The following is a 19505-nucleotide window of genomic DNA, read 5'->3' as shown; positions in this document are numbered from 1 at the left end:
CGTGATGGACATGTGTCAAACTGACCTGTCCACATCAACACCGCAGCTGTGACATGGACAAGATGTGTGCGAGAGGCCACCACCGGGGGACATGGGGAGAGGATACGTGGGTTCAGGCTCAGGACGTTCCTCACGACCACGAGTGAGTCTACAACTGTCTCAGAATCAAAAGGTTGATGAGAAAGTCAATGTTTTTGATAAAACAACTCAATGCGCCCCGGTCTGGGGTGTCCTGGTGCATCCCCGACAGGGAACAGGAAGTCCTCGCTGCACAAGGATCTCAAGGGGGTGGCCGTCTGCCTCGGGCACGAAAGGAGGTGCAGGCCCGGAGGGTGTGGGGTCAGGAAGCGACCGCCCGCGTTCCAGCAAGAGCCTGGTCTGGGTTACCAATTAACTGGCTCCACTGGTTTTCCTTTAAATAACGACAACGTACACGGAAGGGGGACCACTCGGGGCTCCCAAACCTCAGCGAAGGTCCCGGAGGGTCCCTGGAGCCCAGGCAGGAGCGAGTCACAGGCATGGCGTGCACTGTGGGGCCGGAGCCCCTGGGCGACGGTGGCGGGTCAGAGAGGCCCAAGTGGGACAACAAGCTGCAGTACCTTCTGAGCTGCATCGGGTTTGCCGTGGGCCTGGGCAACATCTGGAGGTTCCCGTACCTCTGCCAGACCTACGGGGGAGGTGAGCTGTCGCCACGGGCTGGGGCACGGGTTGGCATCCGGGGGACACACCGATTCTCCTTGGCCCAGGCCCCTGTCCACTTGAAGTCCAGGCCGGGGGCATCCCGGCCTTCTGGGGCTCAGGGGACTTTCCAAACTGCACTTGGACTCCGCTCACTTTAGGTTTGCAGGGCACACAGGCCGGGCCACCTGCTCCCCAGTGTCCCTTCACAAGAGTCCGTGGTGGTGCCAGCAAGCCTGCCTGCCCATCACCCGCTGCCCCACGGGACGTCCCCTGGGCTGGGTTGGTCCTTTTCTGGGGTTGACCCGTGGGTCCCATGGGGTCTCCCTGTCAGGTCAACTTGCCTTCTAGCCTCTCTGTACCCATGAGACTTGAGGGCCCCCTGAAAGTCCCAGGGGCAGTCTTCCTGCATCCACCAGGCCTCTGGCTGGAATGTGCATACGGTTTCCTTTGGGGGCGGTGGTGCGGCCCCACTGGGAACTGGTCAGAAAAGGAAGCCTGTAGGTGTGTGAGCTGCCCGCCACCTTCTCTGAAGGGGAGCCGTCCTCCCCCTTCAAGGGCATGCAGTGGCCCTCCTGGCAGTGGCATGTGGGCAGTGGTCAGGCTGCATTGGGGGAACACGGGCTGGGGACTTCGGGGACATGTAGCCCGACCACTGTGGAGCAGACCAGGCGAGAGCACTGGAAGGTGCAGCCTCCCTGTTTGCAACAACACTGCTTCTTGAAAGTTTACTGTTGTTTTCCCAATCTTGAGGAGTTGGAGGAGAAATGTGTCTTGGAACTGCTGCCCTAGAGGCATCAGAGCCACTCGGGCCAGGGGCTGGGCGGGCACCATGGGCTGTGGTCACCTGAGAACGAGAGTCTCCGAGGCACACCACACCCCAGGCACCGGACAGAAGACCCAGATCGCTCCCCGTGCTGCCCCAGGCATCAGGAGAGGCACGTCTGGGGGCGAAGCAGTGACCCCCATGCCGGTGGTCACTCCAGGTCAGTAAACGCCGCACTGACCAGAACCGGGTGGCCACTGCTCAGCACTGTGACTTGCTGGGATCTTCCTGGGACCGACCATTCCGGAACCCTTGTCGCCGTGGGCCGTGTGTGGGCGCTGCCTGCCCGAGGGCCCTGGGGGCCAGGGTCAACCCGGCACGCCTGCGCTCAGGGCTTTGCGGGCCCTGCTGTTTAAACTCTTCTTGTAGGCCCTATTTCTGGGTGTGAGAGCCTTAGTGCAACGTCATAAATACTCAAGTTTCAGAACTTACACTTGTCCTAGACAAGCACCTCCTCACGCGTGAAAATGACTTTTGGTCTCACTGCCCATGACCGACCGTTTTGATAAGAGGATGCAAGCAACAAGCAGATAACCCACCGCATCTTTATTCTGCACCAACTCGGGACCCCTGAGGGTGACTACTTCCTGCCTCCCTAGTGATTATTCGACTCTTAAGGAATGAGACTTAAAAGGCACCACCGTGTCAGAGCTGGGAAACACTCAGGCGGCCCTTCAGGGGGTCTGCTGCGGCTTCAGGTGAGCCGTCAGCGCCTGCGGTCGGGGGCGTGGACCCCAGGGCCTCCAGCACCTGCGGGGTCGAGGTTCCTGCCCGCGTCCACGGCAGGGCAGGTGGGGCACCCGTAAGTGGCCCCTGACGCCTGCACTGCCATGTTCTGACCTCGGTGTCCGTGGGCCCCATGGACGCAGCGGATTCGTGCAGGGAAAGGCACGTGGATGCCGTTACTGTGGTCTGACCGCGAATCCAGACGGCCGGCGGGGTGGGGCCTCTCACTCGTCAGCTGTGTCGTTCTGCATTGGCCGCAGCTGCCACACGGACGTCACAGCCAGGCTGTTGATCTCCACGGGAGACTCCCGGGGCTTTGCAGGCTTCGTGTGGGGTGTCTAGATCATCTGGGAGGCGCGGCCACCCTGGCAACTCCGGGTCGCCCCACCCGCAGAGACGGCTGGTTGCTCTCTGTCCTCTTTTGGGCTCCAGGACCATCTCGCTGATTCTCAGCAGCACCAGGTGTGCAGCCGACCCTGTCAGACCGGGCTTCTTGTCCTTGGCATCTTCTCAGTGGTCGGGACCCTGAACACGGCCTCCCGCAGCCTGGGGCCAGCGGAGCACAGGGTACTCACAGATCCACCGCGTGGGCATGCGCGCCACGATCTGCACCCCTGCCCCATAGTCGGGCTGAGGGCAGGGCCAGAAGGAACTCTTCTCGGCGTCTGACACTGCATGCGGGAGGGTTTTGCCCACCCTGAGCCATCCCCCCGAGCCCAACGCATGTTCCATCTGAGCGTGCCAACCCCGTAGGTGAAGGCTGGCCCTCCTGCTGCCCCGATGGCAGGACCCAGTGTCGAGAAGTGTTTCCCTGGATGCCTACTCCACTCCTCAGGCTCAGACACTTCCTAGCACGGCTCACAGTGAAGAGCCTGCATAGGCACCGGGACCTGGCGTCATAAAGAATATACAGCTCCAGGGCAGCCAGGGGCGGCCGTGGGAGCCACTCTGCCCTCCTGCGTGCTCATGGCTCCTGCGGAGCTTCCATCCTGGACGCACAGCTCGTGGCATCACCAGCCTGGGAGAAATGCAGCCTCCGGCCTCTCCCCAGCCCAGGGGCCGCGTGGGGCTCACAGTCCCACCTCTAATCACGTGCCTGGGTCCTCCCGCAACCAGTGGCCCTCCTCCAAACTGGCTTGGTTTTTACCCGGGTCATGGTCCACACGCTTTGAGGCTAGGGCTAAAATGCACCTAACACGCAGCGGCCGACGCTCTGGACCATGTGGCTTCTGTTTGTAACCGCAGGGCTGCTTCCCCTTCTCTTGGCCTCGAGGAGTGACAGGTTCGGCCACACCAGCTCGGTGACAGAGAAACCCCCCCTCTCCTCCTCTGGACTGCCTCTCCGGGTGCTCCCTGCCACACTGACCTCAGCCAGCCCCTGGGGCCCTGCCTGGGCTCCTGCCCTGTCCTGCAGGCTGTGACCCTCCCCACAGTGCAGGGGATCCGTGGGTCCGACCTGGAGCCTGCATGCCTGTTCCAGACAGTGGGTCAAGTACCCAGGACCCAGAACCCCTGCCTGACAGGCAGGCACCCACCCCCAGGCCGGTCCTCACCCTGCCACAGGTGTGTGCCCGAGGTCCAAGGGAGGCTGGGAGTCCATGCACCTGCAGAGGATCGATGACACAGTGTGGGAAGGGTGTGGGAAGGGCAGGCTAGGAGGCCTCCTACACTTGGGCCCTGGACCCCTGGCCTGTGAATGACCCATCTCCCTCCCAGGAGTGCCCTGAAGTGGTCCGGGCTATATCCGCCCCCCAGCTCCAAGCCCCTGCTCACAGGCCCCTGGTCGTCCCGGGGGTGTCAGGTGCACCCACTGAGGCCGAGTCTCCCAGAATTCCACATTGTTCTCTCATTTTGTGGTTTTGCCACCGCCTAGAAGACACCAACAGGCACTGTTTTGCCCCAAACCCTGGAGTCCCTTGCAGAAGCTGGTGTGGGCTGAGTGGCTACCCCAACTCAGCGTCAAAACCTCAGATGGTGATGCAAAACTCAGAGATAGGCTGGCAGCTTGGCTCCCAGATGCTGGGCCTGTGCCGTGCCAGCCAAGTCAGGAGACACCGGGAGATGCTGGGAGCACCATCAGGGGCCCACACTCATGCTGGTCAGTGCGGTTCCCTGGCCTCGCCGGCCATGCCGTGCAGCTGCAGGGATCAGTCCTGGAGCACCTAACGGCCAGCGGGCCCACGGACTGCGGTTACCCAGACAAAGATGCAGCTCCTGATTGTATGGGGCCTGGGAGGGTGAGGCCGGTCAGGATGCCCTTCCCTCGCAGTAGGAGAAACACCCACAAGTCCCATGGGACGTGGGGATCCAGTGGGACCCCTAAAGGGCTGTGGGCTTCAGGAGAGGCTGGGCCCCTCAGTCTTCACACCTGTGGCCTCATCTCCTGCTCCCTCCACCGCTGGCTCACTGAGCTGAAGGCTGAGCTCTCCCATCAGGCCCATGAGGCTGGTCAATGTGTGCTCCCTTGAGGGACCATGGAGCCCCCCACCGCACTGTGGCTACGGGTGCCCTCCTCCCAGCACCCAGACGGTGGTGCAGAGGGGACACTCACGCCAAGGCACAGAGATGGGTCCCAGCCCCCACTCAGGCACACAACTCGAGAGACCACTTCAAACGTCACTGTCTCCAACATCCCTCTGGGAGCAGAGACCAGCCCCATGTCACAGGAGGCCCTGTAACCGGGGTTCGGGTGCTCCCGTCAGAACAAGGCTGTTCTTTGTTGCATGAAACCTGCCACCGAAGCATCACAAGGTGGGATTTGAACAGCAACAGACCAGACACTGGATGTGCAGGCTCGTGTCCCCCTCTCAGGGCAGCCGAGGGCACCACTCCCCCAGCCAAGGCCTCACGAGGCAGTCGGTGACCATCTGCTGACCACTGTGTCTCTGCAGGGGCCTTCCTTATTCCCTACCTCATCGCCCTGGTCTTCGAGGGAATCCCGCTCTTCTACGTCGAGCTGGCCATCGGCCAGCGCCTGCGGAGAGGCAGCATCGGGGTGTGGACGGCCATCTCGCCCTACCTGGGTGGAGTGGGTAGGCTGCCTCCCTCTGACCCCTGCCCAGAGCTGTGGGGAGGGTAGAGGTCTGCAGGTCACGTGTGTGCTGCCTGTTAGCTCATTACGCCAGCACACCTGTGGTGGCTTCGGATCTGCTGAAGCGGGGCTGGGATGTAGCAGTGCAGGGAGATACGCGTGGCAGCACCCCTGTGGGAGCTAACTGTGGCCGAGCTCTGAGCACACGTCCTCTAGGAGGCCCTGTGCAGTTCCCCCGAAGCCCCAGGAGGGACCTGGGTGCTGGGTGCTGCGTGGGGTGGGCTCAGGGTGCAGGAGGAGGCAGCAGGCCCACTCCACGGAGTGGCAAGCTGTCCCAGTTCACCTGGGTGTTTGTCCCCCGGGCACTGAGACCACACGTCCTGGGAGCTTGAGAATCAGGTCAGCCTGACGGCTGCAGTGCCATGAGGTGGTGCTGCAGGGAGGGGGTCCGAGCAGTGAGCCGCAAGGTGGTGAGTACAAGGTCCTCCAGGAAGCCGGTGGAGCGGCAGACCCAGCCCAGCTGAGGACAGTGCCACGTGGCAGTGAAAACAATGCGTCTCCTTCGGTGCTTGTGGCCTGATGCAGGCCTGTGGTGGGGCGGGAGGGGGAGGCCTGGGAGTGAGGGGGTGGGGGGAGGGGGGCCTGGGGGTGATGGGGAGGGAGAGCAGGAGGTCTCGGGGGTGAGGGCGAGTAGGGGGGCAGGCTGCTGAGTGTCTGGAGCTCCGTGCACCAGCCGTACCTCTCCATAGGGCTGGGCTGTGTCACCGTGTCCTTCCTGGTCAGCTTGTACTACAACACTGTCCTGACGTGGGTGCTGTGGTATTTCCTCAACTCTTTCCAGTCCCCGCTCCCCTGGAGCTCCTGTCCACTGGACGTCAACCGCACAGGTAGTGCTCGGGCGGGAGGCTGGGTATCCTGCCCCCTGTGGGCCCTGACGGGCTCCCCCACACATCACCCCTGAAACCCTGTCCTCCTTACCCCACCATTTCTGAGCACTGATGGGTACAGGCCCTGACACCATGTGTGCCCCCAGCCCAGCTGTGTGCACGTGTGCCCCTGCCTCAGGCTTCAGCCAAGGAGGTCCTCACAGCACACGAAATAGCTATATTTGGCACTGGCTCATACAACTGTGTTAAGCCTCCTTCCCCTCCCACCTCTGCTGATACTAAGTTGAGCTGGGCACATTCTGAAGGAGGCCACCCAGGGGCAGGTCTGGGCCTGGACGCTCTCCTCATTGGCCCTCCTGCCCCAGCTGCACACCCTGGACGGCGGCAGGCATGGGTCCCACCTGCTGTGCCTGGCACTCGGGCGGCATCCCTGGGCCAGGTCAGCCACAGGTGGCACTCCTGGTGGAGGTCCGCAGAGCCCACACCCAGGACTGAGCCCCATAGAGCCCCTGATGGGACCCTCCTGGTTCTAGGGTTTGAGGCCGAGTGCCAGGCCAGCAGTACCGTGAGCTACTTCTGGTACCGGCAGACGCTGAACATCACAGCTGACATTAGCGACAGCGGCTCCATCCAGGGGCGGCTGCTGGCCTGCTTAGCCGCATCCTGGGCAGTTGTGTACCTGTGTGTCATCAGAGGCATTGAATCCACGGGGAAGGTGAGACCCTTGGGCAGACCCCACTGCCCGGCTCCCTCCAGCTCAGTGTTGGTGACCAAGGTCAGAGGCTCTGCTGGGAGGGCACAGGCATGAAGATCATGCACTCTGCAGAGATGGGTACCTCTGCCTGACGACGCTCTGCTCAGATGCCAACGGGGAGATTTTCTCTGTTCTTTTTCTTTTAACGTGTTTGGGTCTCTTTGTGTAAACTGTCTTTCTTCTACAAGGAACTTTTCTATCCATGCTGGCAGTCCCTGCTCTTGTGTAACTGTTTAGACCATTTACGTTTAGTGTGACTACTAATCCAGGCTCAGTCTGCCATCCTGTCTCTGTTTCCTATGGGTCCCCTCTGTTCCTAGGGAGCATGCGTGTGGGTACGAGGGAGGCCCACTGGCCTGGGATGGTCAGCACCCACCACACAAACACAAAGGCATACATGAATCTGCTTGTGATCGTCCCCCGAGCCCCAGACCCTCAGAGCCTGACTGGAGCCCCCTCAGTTCTTGGTGCCCTGCACCCCTGCTCAGCTGGAATCCCACATGGGTGACAGGTCGCTGGCCGCTGAGGTGTTCAGAGCACACCTGCCTCTTTAAGGTTTTAAACGGAGCATATACCAGTGAAAAGTCTAACAATTTGGTCTCTTTTAAAGGCAATTTATTTCACAGCCCTGTTCCCGTACCTGGTCCTGACAATTTTCCTTATCAGAGGACTCACCCTGCCCGGGGCGGTCGAAGGGTTAATCTACTTGTTCACGCCAGATGTAAGTTGGTTTGAAGTCCAGGCTCCAGGCACCAGGGAAAACATGAGTCAGAGCCACAGCCCAGGCCAGCTTGCTCCATCCCCAGCCATGGGAATGGCCGTGAGACAGAAGCCAGGCCCCACCAGAGGCCGTGTGCGGGTGAGGGCAGGGAGGAGGTGGCATGGGTCTCAGGCAGGAGGCCAGGGTCAGAGGGGGACTCGGTTTGTAACATGCAGCCCACCAGGAGAGGAGCCACAGGACCCAGGGCCCACCCACTGGAGCTCACACCCTTCCTGGACCCTACCACTCTCTCTAGGACCCTAGCACCCCCTGGGAGCTTCCAGGGCACCCAGCAGGAGGAAGGGGGCACTGGGTGTCCAGGTGGGTCTGCCTGGGGCCATCCCCAGCCACAGACACCAGGCACTGTGTCCCACCACATGAGACCTTTCAGGTCACTCAGAGCCAGTGGATATGAATGAAGCAGAATAAACACACCCGAGTCAAGCTGCTCAGACCCATTTCTCAGCCCCGAGGGGTCAGTCACCCTGAGTGTCCCGCGTGGATGGGAGCCGTGGGTTTGATGCGTCACAGAACAGCAAGACCACACTTGCCGTGTGATCTGCTCTTCCGACGGTGCTTCCAAGCTGTTCATACCCCCAACTGAGCATCGTCCCGAAGGAAGCTTTGGGAATGTTCTGGAGCTGTGGGCTCCACGGTGCATGTGGTCATCTGCTGCACAACAGGATTGTGCGTCCTTCCAGGTGCAGATTCTCCAGAACCCCCGAGTGTGGCTGGACGCAGCCACGCAGATATTCTTCTCACTGTCCCTGGCCTTCGGAGGACACATTGCTTTTGCAAGTTATAACCCACCCAGGTAGGGACAAGGCTTGGGGTAGTTCCTTCCAACTGAGGTGCTGAGCCTCCCGCCTGAAGCTCCTGGGAGACACTCCTGGGAGATGCTCCTGGGAGAAGCACAAAGCACTTGCACCGTCATGTCCTGTGTGCAGCAGAGTGATTGGCTGTGAACTTGTGACAGGAACAGATTGTAGGGATCCTACCAATGACTCCATCATCTCCCCAAGGCTGTGGGGAGGGACCCCAAGACAGCTCCCAGCCTGATCTGGAGTGGGAGAGCACAGATAATGCCAGGAACCAAGCCATCACCGGAGGCTGACACCGACCAGCAGGCCATGTGTGTCATGCACGGGGTCATAAAAGCAGAAATACAGGGTGTTTCAGGCTCCCTGGTCCCTTAAGATGGACATGGGGCTCACACCTGCTGTGGGAGCCCCAGGAGTCTCAGGCATAAAGCACCACCTGTCACCAACCAGGCAGCTGCAAGCTCTGGGACCATCTGAACAAACGTGACCCTATGCAGTGGTCAGAACTTATCCCCCTCAGACATGCAGGGGTGGGGTGTGGGGGGTGGGCCCAGGATGCTCCACACGACTGCAACCAAGTGACCACCTCAGCCCACTCCAAGTAGCTTGCAGATCATCTCAGCAAAGTTTACTGTAGGCTCCATGATGCCCTACGCCCCTGCTGCCTGTGTCCAGGCAGGGGTGGAGGCTGACCACCCGCAGTCTCCCAGCTGGCAGGGCAAGGAGGGTGTCAGTGGGGAGGGGTGGTCAGGGAGAGGTCAGCGGGGAGGGATGGTCAGGGAGAGATCAACGGGGAGGGATGGTCAGGGAGAGGTGGTCAGGGAGGAGTCAGTGGGGAGGGGACTGTGGAAGGGGATCCAAGGCCATCCTGAGACTACTGGGAGCAGCGCTGGTGCTGGGGGTCTTGGGTGTGGGGCTCGTGTGTAGGGCGGGGTGTCCCAGAAGGGGGCATGGAGGCAGCCCTAAGCACAGAGGCGCTATGCATGTGTTTTCCAGGAACAACTGTGAGAAGGACGCAGTGACCATCGCCCTGGTCAACAGCATGACCTCCCTCTATGCCTCCATCGCCGTGTTCTCCGTCTTGGGATTCAAGGCAGCCAACGACCATGGGCGTTGCCTGGACAGGTGAGCACGGTGCCTGGGGCCTGAGGGCGAGCTGTCCACAGTGCATGGCCTCCAGACGATGCCCACAAACCACCTTTTATTTCCTGAGGGGCATGCGGTGGAGTGTCCAGAAGTTCATGTCCACCTGCAGCCCAAATGTGACCTGGTGTCGGCTGGGGGTGGGGATGTCTCTGGTCGCTGCTGGTTAAGAGGAGGTCCTGTTGATGAGTGGCCCAATCCAGTGGCTCGTGTCCTTGCGGGAGACCCATGAGGGAGGCCTTGGATGAGGCAGAGGTTGGAAGGACGCGGCCACGAGCCCAGTGGCGGGAAGCACCATCCCCTGCAGAGCTCATGGGAGCGTGGCCCTGCCCACACTGCACCGTGGACCTCTGGCCCCAGAGTCAGGAGGATGAGTGTCCGTTTGCTCTAAGGTTTTCAGCCGTAGTCACCTGCCACGACAGCCTGGGGCTCGGAGGCCATGGGGATGGTGTCAGTGGTGCGGCACTGCTAAGGCTGTCAATTCTGGCCCGCAAATAGCCTGTCCGAGGTGGTTTGCCAGGCGGCCCCAACAGACATGCGCAGGCTCACCCCCTATGATGCTGCCGGAGGGCCTGGGGCCCAGGGAAGCCCCCGTAGAACGACCGGCCCCCTGTCGTGTTGGTGTTGAACGGCCCCAGTGACACCTGCTGTGAGCACGTTTGAGTCGTGCAGAGGGTGGAGGGGCAGTGGAGCGGCTGCACAGAACAGCCTGAGCTTGGGCCCCGGGGCAAGTGCACCCGCTGGAATGTTCCCGAGAGGCTGCAGCACCCACATGGTGAACTGTGAGATGCCCGCTAGGGAGCAGCAGGGGCAGCGCCCAGCTGTGGCCACTGAGCCTTGTGAGCAAGTCTGTGCTCACGGCGACAGCAGCAACCCAGGCCTACGTGAGGTGCTTCTGCTGCGTCGTCCCCGGGAGTTTGGGCCCGGCTGCCTCACGCGCAGGACCCAGGGCACATCAGCGCAGTACTCGAGGCACATTTAAGCAGCAAATCACCTGCAAACAGCACAGATCTGCAAACACCGTGGCCTGAACAGACTGTGAGGGTCCCTGTGACAGGAGGAGGTGAATCCGGAGGGCTGAGTGTTGCCCACCAACCCGGGGCAGGCCGCTGACCACGCCAGAAGCACCACAAGTATTGATTTCAAGGTTACAAATCTATTTCAGCAAGTAGGCAAAGTAACAAGCTCGGGAACGCCCTTGGGCGTGTGTTTGGGCCGCACTCGAACCAGTGAGCATCTGAGGGCGGTGGCAGGCAGATGGGGACCTGGTGCGGCTGATCTGCCCAAAACCCTCCCAGGGCACTGCCGGTGCGCAGTCAAGGAGGCCGGGGCCCACTGCCCACTGTGGGCCTCAGGGGCCGCCCCTCCAGGCGGGGTCCCTTCTGTCCCCGCAGCTGCCCATCCCTCCTGAGGGCCCTGCTGTCCTGCTGGGAGTCTCTGGGGTGCGGGGCACCCAGCCTAGCGGGCACTGGCCTGTCTCTGCAGAAACATCCTCCACCTCATCAATGCGTTCGATTTCCCCGACCAGAGCATCTCCAGGGACGACTACGCAGCCGTCCTCACGCACCTGAATGCCTCCCAGCCCGAGAGGGTGGCCAGGCTCCATCTGGAGGCTTGCCACCTGGAAGACTTTCTGGATAAGGTACCCAGGGGGCCTGGCCCTGCTCCCAGCAGCTGCGAATCTCCTCCACGGACCTGGCCCAGGCTGGCCTGGGAGCCGTGAACGATGCCTCTAGGCCCACCCTTAGCCTCAGCTTGGCCGAGCTTCTAGAAAACCTGTGGCCTCAAATGCAATGTGTCCCACAGTGCCCTGCCCAGGAGGCTGGGGGTCAGGCTGGCCCGGGAGACCAGGTGTCACCTGTGCACGGGACTGGGGTTGGGGGTAGTGTATGGGTCACAGAGCTGAGCTGTGGCCAGGCCAGGTGGTGGCCCCAAGGATATGGGCTGATGCACCTAAGCCCTACCCCCCAGGAATATGGTCACCTGCTGGCCACGCAGCAGCAAAAGGGAAGAGGTTCCTTTTGCTTGGAGGTGCCGCTGTGGCTTGCTGTGTAGCCAAAACAGGCAGGGCTGCCACCCGGCCCTGGGGTGAGCTAGTCACTGTGTCATAGCATGGGGCATGCTGGCACATGTGTGTTGCAGAGCGCCTCAGGCACGGGCCTGGCCTTCATCATCTTCACGGAGGCCATCCTCCACATGCCGGGGGCCCCCGGGTGGGCCGTGCTGTTCTTCGGGATGCTGTTCACCTTGGGCCTGTCCTCGATGTTTGGGAACATGGAGAGCATCATTACGCCACTCCTGGACATGGGGCTTACGCACAGATCCATCCCCAAGGAGGTCCTGACAGGTGAGTGGACCCCAGGCCACTCCCTGTCCCACTGCCTCCTGGCCCCCTGTCCACCGGAGCCCCCGAGGAGGGCTGGGTCTGACCACCCCTCGGGGCTGGTCCCAGGGGCTCTGCGCCCACTCAACATCCCTCGAGGGCCATCCTGGGAGACCCAGGGGCCACGCAGGGGCAGAGCAGGGGTCACTGCCAGCACTGCTCCCTGACGCCAAGTCTCCTCCTGCACGTCTTCCTGCTTCTGGACACAGGGCTGGGCCGTGGTGGGGAGAGCCGACCGGGCAGGTGCACCGGGCAGGGAAGGCCTGAGAAGCGGGGGGGCCAGCTCGGCGACGGGGCGGCACTGTTCCTCCAGGGCTGGCCTGCTTGCTATGCTTCCTCTCGGCGATCTGCTTCACGCTGCAGTCGGGAAACTACTGGCTCGAGGTGTTTGACAACTATGCCGCCCCTCTCAACCTCATCATCTTTGCCTTCCTTGAGGTGGTCGGGGTCGCTTATGTTTACGGGCTGCAACAGTGAGTGTGCACCGCCCCCAGGTCCCCGGCCCTCTGCTCCCAGCACCCCCAAGACTGCGGTGCACGTGTGTCGGGCAGCCACTCTCCTGGCAGCACGAGATGGCACGTGGCCATCAGAGCCCCTCCCCAGACTCAGGGCAGCTGCCCGGGCCCCCTGCCTGTGGGGATGGGCAGTACGATGGCCTATCTCCAGTTCACAGGGTGGATTCCCCAAGTCCCAGGAGAAGTGGACACTGGGGCATCGGGGGGGCCCACCCACCTTGACCCTGTCCCAGCAGCCTCTGAAAAGGCCCAGCACTGGCCCTGCCCGTCCCTGCCTGACTCTGACCCACTGCACACCTGGACTCTGCACCCCACCTGTCACACCTGTCACTCACATCTGCAGTCACACCTGCTCTCACCTGTCACTCACACTTGCCTTCACCTGTCACTCACACCTGACACTCATATCTGTAACACCTGTGCTCACACCTGTCACTCCTACTTGTCACCCTTGCACTCACACCTAACAGTCTCACCTGTCAAACACCTGCTACTCCTGAGCAGCAGAGCCCTACAGCCCTGCTCAGATGGTCCTAGAAGTTGTGACCTCTGCCCGTATTCCCTGGGGGCCCTGGGAGGCTCCGAATGCCAGGCATTGACTGCTGTGCTGTGGGCCTGGGGCCAGAGGGCTTGTCCCAAGGTGGGATGCTGCTCACCTGGAGAGGCAGCATGGGGGCAGCCAGATGGTGCGGACTAGCCCAGCAACGTGCAGAGAAACAGCCCTGGGCACAACCAGCCACAGGGCATCAGGAGAAGACACATGAGGAGCTGACGGAGGGGCTGTGAGGAGGGTCCTGTCCTCCTGCCCACTCCCAGGGTGTCAGCCATGGCCACTGCATGTCCTGGATCATCTTCATCCCTGTCCCAGAGCCCTGTCTGGTCCTGGGCCTGACATCTCCTTCTCTCCCACAAGTGGGGCCTTGGGGGCTCCCCTGTCCCCACTCTCACACAGCAGCTGGAGCCTCCCTCAGGGAAACCCATAGGGCCTTCCTGGGGCATCTTGTACAGGGTAGGGCTGGCCTCCCTCCTGGGGTCTGCAGAGGCTGGGAACCCCTGGGAGCCCCTCCTGCCCAGCCCTCTTCCCCAGCTGGATGACCCGCTCGCTGGGGCCTTTCCCACATACCGACCAGGGGACCTGGGAGCACTCTCCCCAACGGCAGCCACTCAGAAAGGGGTGGGAACAAAGGCCAGAGTGGCGGTGAGGGCCAGCCCTGGGGGCCCTCTCTTGGTGACACTGGATGAAGGCCGCTGGCTAAGTGGGCAGGTGGGAGAGCCTGAGCCCTGTGTTTCTGTGGCAGGTTCAGTGACGACATAGTGTGCATGACCGGGAGGCGACCTAGCCTCTACTGGCGGGTGACGTGGAAGGTTGTCAGCCCACTGCTGTTGCTGACCATTTTCGTGGCCTACATTGCCGTTCTGGTCTGGACGCCGCTGAGCTACAGGGCCTGGAACACCCAATACGTAGGTCCTCTGAGGGAGTGGGGGGCCACCTTGGGCCTGACCTGGCCCTTTCCTGTGCTGCCCAGGGTCCAGATGACGTCCCAAGTGACCTTGCAGGCTGCCTTTGCTGTGAGACCCAAGGCTGCCAGACCCCCAGTGTCCCCTGGGGGCACCGAAGCCAACTCTGGCCGGGACCTGGGGCAAGGCCTCAGTCAGTGGCAGGAGGACCACAGCAGTTTCCAGGTCTCTGGAGCAGCTCATATAGGGACATGGCCTTGAGCCAGACTTCCCATGGCCTGTGCGGCTGAACTACAAGTGCCCACTCCTGGTCTGAGTTGAAGGAAGGTATGTAGGGTGCATGTTGCTGACCCACCACTGAGCCTGGTCGGAAGAAAGGGAGCAGAGGCCGCTCTATGGTGACAGCCTTTGTCCACTGGCCGTGCTCTAAGCTGCGTGGGCCCAGCGCACCTACCACCCCACCTGGCCCCTCAGAACCTCATACGTGCCACTACCCCTCCTCGGGAGCGTGGAGGGAATTCTGTTCCAAGTTCTGCTGAGCAAAGGGACTGGCTCCCATCGCCAGGGGCAGGCAAAGGATGAACATGCCATATTTCTCAAGAGTTTTCATGAATATTGTCCTATCGATTCACACACTAGTTCCTCACATTGGTCTCAAAAGAAGTGCCTGAAGTCGGGTAGGTGGTGTAACCCTCTCTCAGAGAAAAGGGAGCAGGGCACAGAGCCCAACCACATCCAGCAGGTCAGGACAAGGCCACCCCAAGGTCGAGCAGCCCCTCCAGGTGCTGGGAGGCTCTTGGCAGAACACCATACCCCGGGCCCTGGGCCCACACCTCACAGCCCCAACCCTAGAGAGGCTCAGCCCCGAACCTGAAACTTCAGGGTGAGGTGTCCTCGCTGCCCCGGGACAAGCCTCTTCCACTGCCCACCCTGCAGTGAACGAGCCCTGCTGCTTTGCTTCAGGCAGAGGCAGGGGGAGGCAGGCCCACACCACTCAGTCACCGTGGCCGAGGCTCAGCCTCACCATGTTCTTCCCCAGATGCTCACCTGAGGCCTCGTGTCCCTACAGGCACGGTTCCCCTCACGGCAGGAGAAGTCCTACCCAGGCTGGGTGCAGGCCACCTGCGTCCTCCTGTGCTTCTTGCCTGCACTGTGGGTTCCAGGTGTTGCCCTTGTCCAGCTGCTCGCCAAGCACAGACGGAAGCAGAAGGACACCTGGCAGGACAGACGCCCAAATCTGCAGGATGGAGGGGCCTCCTGAGGGCTGGGCCGGGGGTGGCAGGGAGGGCCAGCCTGTGTGCCGCTTGCCCACCAACAGCCAGACCCCATTACACACTTGCCCAGACCCCAAGGACCGTGGTTGCTGCTTCCCCACGTCGCTGCACCCCCCAGACCTGGCTCATAGCACGGCCCAGCTCCATCACCACAGTTTGCGCGGTCTCTCCAGAGCGGGAGAGCCTGGTGTTCAGCTCCTGGCGCCCCGCAGCCTGGGGTGCTACATGATGCTGTCTGGGTGGCCAGATGCTGCACTCAGTGAACCCATCTAAGGGCAGAGGGCAAGCAGGCCCAGTGGCCAAGCAGGCCAGCAGAGTGGCCTCCGAGGAGGCTCCCATCCATGCCCTTTGCAGCTGGGGGCCTGGCACACAAGGGTTGAGGGGATCTGAAGGGCGATCTCCAAGGAAAAGTGGAGGCTATCCCCTTGATGAGCTGGAAGGGAAGTCCCTTTCTGCGCCTGGAGTGCTCAGGTCATGGGCAGGGTCTGTAGTGACCCATACTGACAGGACCTCTCGGGTAGCAGGGACACGGGTCTGCGTCCATGCCCAGGCCCAGGCAACCCAGTGTGCAGGGCGTCCTGACCAAGCCCGTGGCCTGGCCACTCCTAGCCCAGGACAGGTCTTCCCTACATGAGCACAAGGTCTGGCTGGAGCCGCAGCCCACGTCAGGGCGCCGGCCACTCTCCTGACCTTATTTCTGAGCAACACAGCCCTTTGTTCTTCAGACATTCTCTCAGAGCCTCAAATGTGGGTCTAGAAGTTACAAAAAGGCTGATTATCATTCAGGCTCCGAAGGTCTCCAAAGGAGCATTGACCTCACTCCATACTATGCCCCGCTGCAGCCTCAGTGGGAGGTGCTTCCTCATCCAGCTCCAGCGCACTCACCCCTCCACCTGCCCTCCTGCGCAGCCCTCCCTCCCTCCTCATCCATCCATCCATCCATCCATCCATCCATCCTTATGTCCATTCATCCATGTATCCATCCATCTCCTCCTCCCTCTCCCCTCTATCCATCCATCATCTGTCCATCCATCCATCCGTCCATGTACCCAACCATCTCCTCTCCCCCTACTTCCCTCCCTTCCTCTCCTCCCAGCTCTCCTCCATCCTCTCTCCCTCATCTGACAACACTGTGACTCAGGAACGCTGAGTCGCCGGCTGGGCCCTGATACACGGGTGTGCTTCTGACTTGTCCCACCCACCCCCTGAGACCGTGGATCAAACCTCAGGAAGACCCGAGACAGGGAACCATCCCGAGCGGGGCGAGCACTGTCCAGGGTGCTGAAGAACCCCAGTGACCAAATATCCCGGTCCAGGTGAGCATGTTGGGCTGCCCTCGTCACAGGCAGCCCTGAGCCAAGTACACAGATGCACCTGCACTGCTGCCCCCCTAAGAGGAGCGGAGTCAGCCAAGTGCCCTCCAAAGTGTGCCCTGGGCCCCATGGGTAGTGAGTCCTGTACTTTGCCTCCTGTGCTGTGACCCATGGCTTGTGGCCCCTTCCTCCATCGAAAAACCAGCAAGACCACTGAGTCTTTCTCCCCCATGCCTCTCTGCCACCCCCTCTTCACCCTGTGATCACCCTGGGTATACCTGGATAACTCAGGATGCTCTCCCCATCTTGGGGTCAACTGATGAGCCACCTGCACCCATAATCCCATAATTCCCCTCTGCCATGTCAGGTAATACTCACAGGTTCTGGGATTAGAATGTGTGTGTCTTTGGTGGGGGTCCTTATTCCACTTCCCAAGAGCCTGGGTGGTTCTGAGTCCACCCAAGTTTGGGAAGCCCTTTACAGTGTCCAGGTGCCAAGCACCAGCCTGGGGATGTGGCAGGTGAGGACCTGGGGCTGGGGGGGGGGTGGCAGGGAGTAACTGCTCAGCACTCTGGGAGGTCCTGGGGGCACCAGCTATGCCTCCTCTTGAACCTGAACTCCATCTTGAACACTCATCTTGAACTCTGCCGCCTACACAGTCCAGGATATACCAGTCAATGAGCCTTTGTAACATGCAGCTTGGATCTAGGGAAGGCCAGGAAACTAGGTTTTATCTTTTGCTTTAAACATCTTATTTTCAAATTCACCTGGAGTTTGGCAGGACACACACTGGTTTTAGAAAGAGATAAACCAGGAAGAGTTGTTAGTGAATTGAGCCTAACCAATAGGTCTCCTCAAGGCTTTAACAGGTGTAAGAACAGGTGATCCAGAGTAAAATGCCAACAGAATGCCTCTATCAGAGAATCAGGACTCTGGAGCTTGTGGAGAACCTCTAGGGTCTGGTCTGTGATAGAAATGCCAGAATCAGGCCCCTGGGGTGTGTGAGCAGAGGCGGGCCAGCGGTGGGTCAGCTCAGGTGCCTGGTGTGGGGTCCCGGCGGTGTCCCCATGCATTGTCTTCCCCACCAGGGCAGGTCAGCCCTCCCTCCGTTTATGATGCTGTGGCCACTAGCATGGCCAGCTCAGCGTGCGGGTTGGGTGGGGCCCCATTCTGCACTGCTCATCTCCGGTGCATTTATGACCGTGGACTTGGGTCTGCCATAAAGCGATCGTCAGCTCAGTCACTGGGACGCTCCGCACAGAAGCAGCAGTAAACAGGGCAATATCCATAAACCCCGACAGCAGATGCATGTATGCCTGGAAAATTTGGGCTACGTTAGCACCAACCCCATCCAAGGTACACTTGATGGCATCCCACCATGTCATGTGGCCCCATCAGGGACGTCCTGGAAGGAAGCCTTGGCAACTGCTTGGCTATGGGCCTTCCCGCTGTAACAGGGGACAGGGCTGAGAGGCGGCTCCCTGGCAGCCCCTTTCTTCACAGGCTACATACACCCTGTTTGGGCTGCTCCCTTCTGCTCTCTGGGCAATCCTTGCAGCTCTTTCCATCTGTTCAAGGACGTCAGTCCAGCACCCTGCGTAGCACCCCCTCCCTGGCACACTGCAGCCCTCCTCCCCCCGGTGGTCTGGAAGGACACATGAGCATCTCCCACACGTGGGCTCATCCTCAACCGAGATGGAGCCAGGGAATAGCTCACTTGTCCTGAGAAAGCACATTCTGTCTCGGAGCACCTCACAGGGGCTGTGTGGCTGAAGTGGCCTGTTAGGTCAGGCCCTGGCAGGGCTCCTGACCCTTCACTTTCAAACAGGTCCCTCCATGAGCTCAGGCCACTTCCCTGGTGGCTTCAGACATGACCCCACAATGATGTCGTCTACCCACCTCCAAACTCCTAACCCTGACTGTGAAGCCACCACTGAAGCTGCCCATCTTCCCTGCAGCAGTTCTCAGCATGGGTGCCCCTGCCCCCCAGCATCATTTTGGAACTCCCTACAAGGGCAAACCCAGGCCCCTCCCCAGATTTGCCAAACCAGAGATGTGGGGGAGCACCTGCGTAGCTCAAGCCCCCAGGGACAGCTCAGGCTGATAACCAGCACCTCATCCCCCAGCGCCCCTGAGAACCCCACCTCTCCCATAAGTTCCATCTGAGCTACCCTGCTGCTGTGGGCTGACCCCCTTCTTGCCACAACTTGTGGGGTCACTGGTTGCCCCCACCCCAAGGCCCTGACACATGGTCCTGAGCAGAGTACCACACCCAAACATGGCCCTTCCTGTGGCCCCTCCTACTGTCCCCCCACCTGGAAGGCTCCCAGGTGCACAAGCAGGATCCTTTGCAGAGCTCGCCCCTGGGGACCTGCTCAAACAGCTCTGCCTAGAGTCCATCCCCACAACCCCTGCTCCCAGGCTGAGGCGCTGCTGGGCAACGCGTCTGCACTGCATGAGCAGGGCCTCGGAGCTCAGCTAAACAGACATGACAGTATGTGAATGAATGAATGAATCCTACAACGGTCAGGATGTGGATGGCAGAGGGACAGGGCCATCCCCAGGAGTCAAAGCGGACAGATGGACATGCACTTCCATCTGCCCAGGTCCAGAGTACAGGAGCAGGAGCCTAACAGCCCAGAGGGAAGGGCCAGGGCTAGACATGGGGCGGCGGGCTACCACCAACCTCCCACCCCCTGTATCATTACTCCACCATCCGCTCCAAGGAGCCATCCAGGAGATCACGTGGAGAGGGGAAATGCACTTAGCAGGGAACCGTGTGTCCCGGGCCACAGGCTCTTCCAGGGTCCACAGCACAGTAGGAGTCAGCTGTAGGTGGGGTGGATGTCATACTGCACCTGCTCCAGGGGTGCCCTTTACTACCACCCCCCCAACCTCCTCACCCCTGCCCCAGGAAGCCCTGTGGAATCCCCATC

At 61.1% G+C, this 19505-nt stretch overlaps 1 protein-coding gene across 1 annotated transcript; it reads left to right on the top strand.

The window, feature by feature from the left end:
• The first annotated feature begins 465 nt into the window (after nucleotides 1–465).
• On the top strand, nucleotides 466–19463 carry SLC6A18 (solute carrier family 6 member 18). Its single transcript, XM_055308110.1, has 12 exons — nucleotides 466–678; nucleotides 5122–5262; nucleotides 6011–6148; nucleotides 6682–6863; nucleotides 7513–7623; nucleotides 8364–8476; nucleotides 9480–9608; nucleotides 11112–11268; nucleotides 11769–11973; nucleotides 12323–12482; nucleotides 13823–13985; nucleotides 15052–19463. The coding sequence occupies exons 1-12, from the start codon at nucleotides 519–521 to the stop codon at nucleotides 15241–15243; spliced, it is 1851 nt and encodes a 616-aa protein (XP_055164085.1). The 5' UTR covers nucleotides 466–518; the 3' UTR covers nucleotides 15244–19463.
• The last annotated feature ends 42 nt before the right edge of the window (nucleotides 19464–19505 follow it).

The sequence above is a fragment of the Nyctereutes procyonoides genome, unplaced genomic scaffold (genome assembly GCF_905146905.1).
Source record: "Nyctereutes procyonoides isolate TBG_1078 unplaced genomic scaffold, NYPRO_anot_genome, whole genome shotgun sequence".
NCBI lineage: Eukaryota > Metazoa > Chordata > Mammalia > Carnivora > Canidae > Nyctereutes > Nyctereutes procyonoides.
The sequence above is the reverse complement of the archived record's forward strand: the minus strand, read 5'-3'. Positions and strand labels throughout refer to the sequence as shown.

Excerpts from the sequence above, each read along its gene's own strand:
- SLC6A18 (XM_055308110.1), top strand. The coding sequence starts at position 519 with ATGGCGTGCACTGTGGGGCCGGAGCCCCTGGGCGACGGTGGCGGGTCA. Across the intron at positions 6,149-6,681 it reads ACTGGACGTCAACCGCACAG|GGTTTGAGGCCGAGTGCCAG; the intron begins GTAGTGCTCGGG and ends TCCTGGTTCTAG. Across the intron at positions 6,864-7,512 it reads GCATTGAATCCACGGGGAAG|GCAATTTATTTCACAGCCCT; the intron begins GTGAGACCCTTG and ends TCTCTTTTAAAG.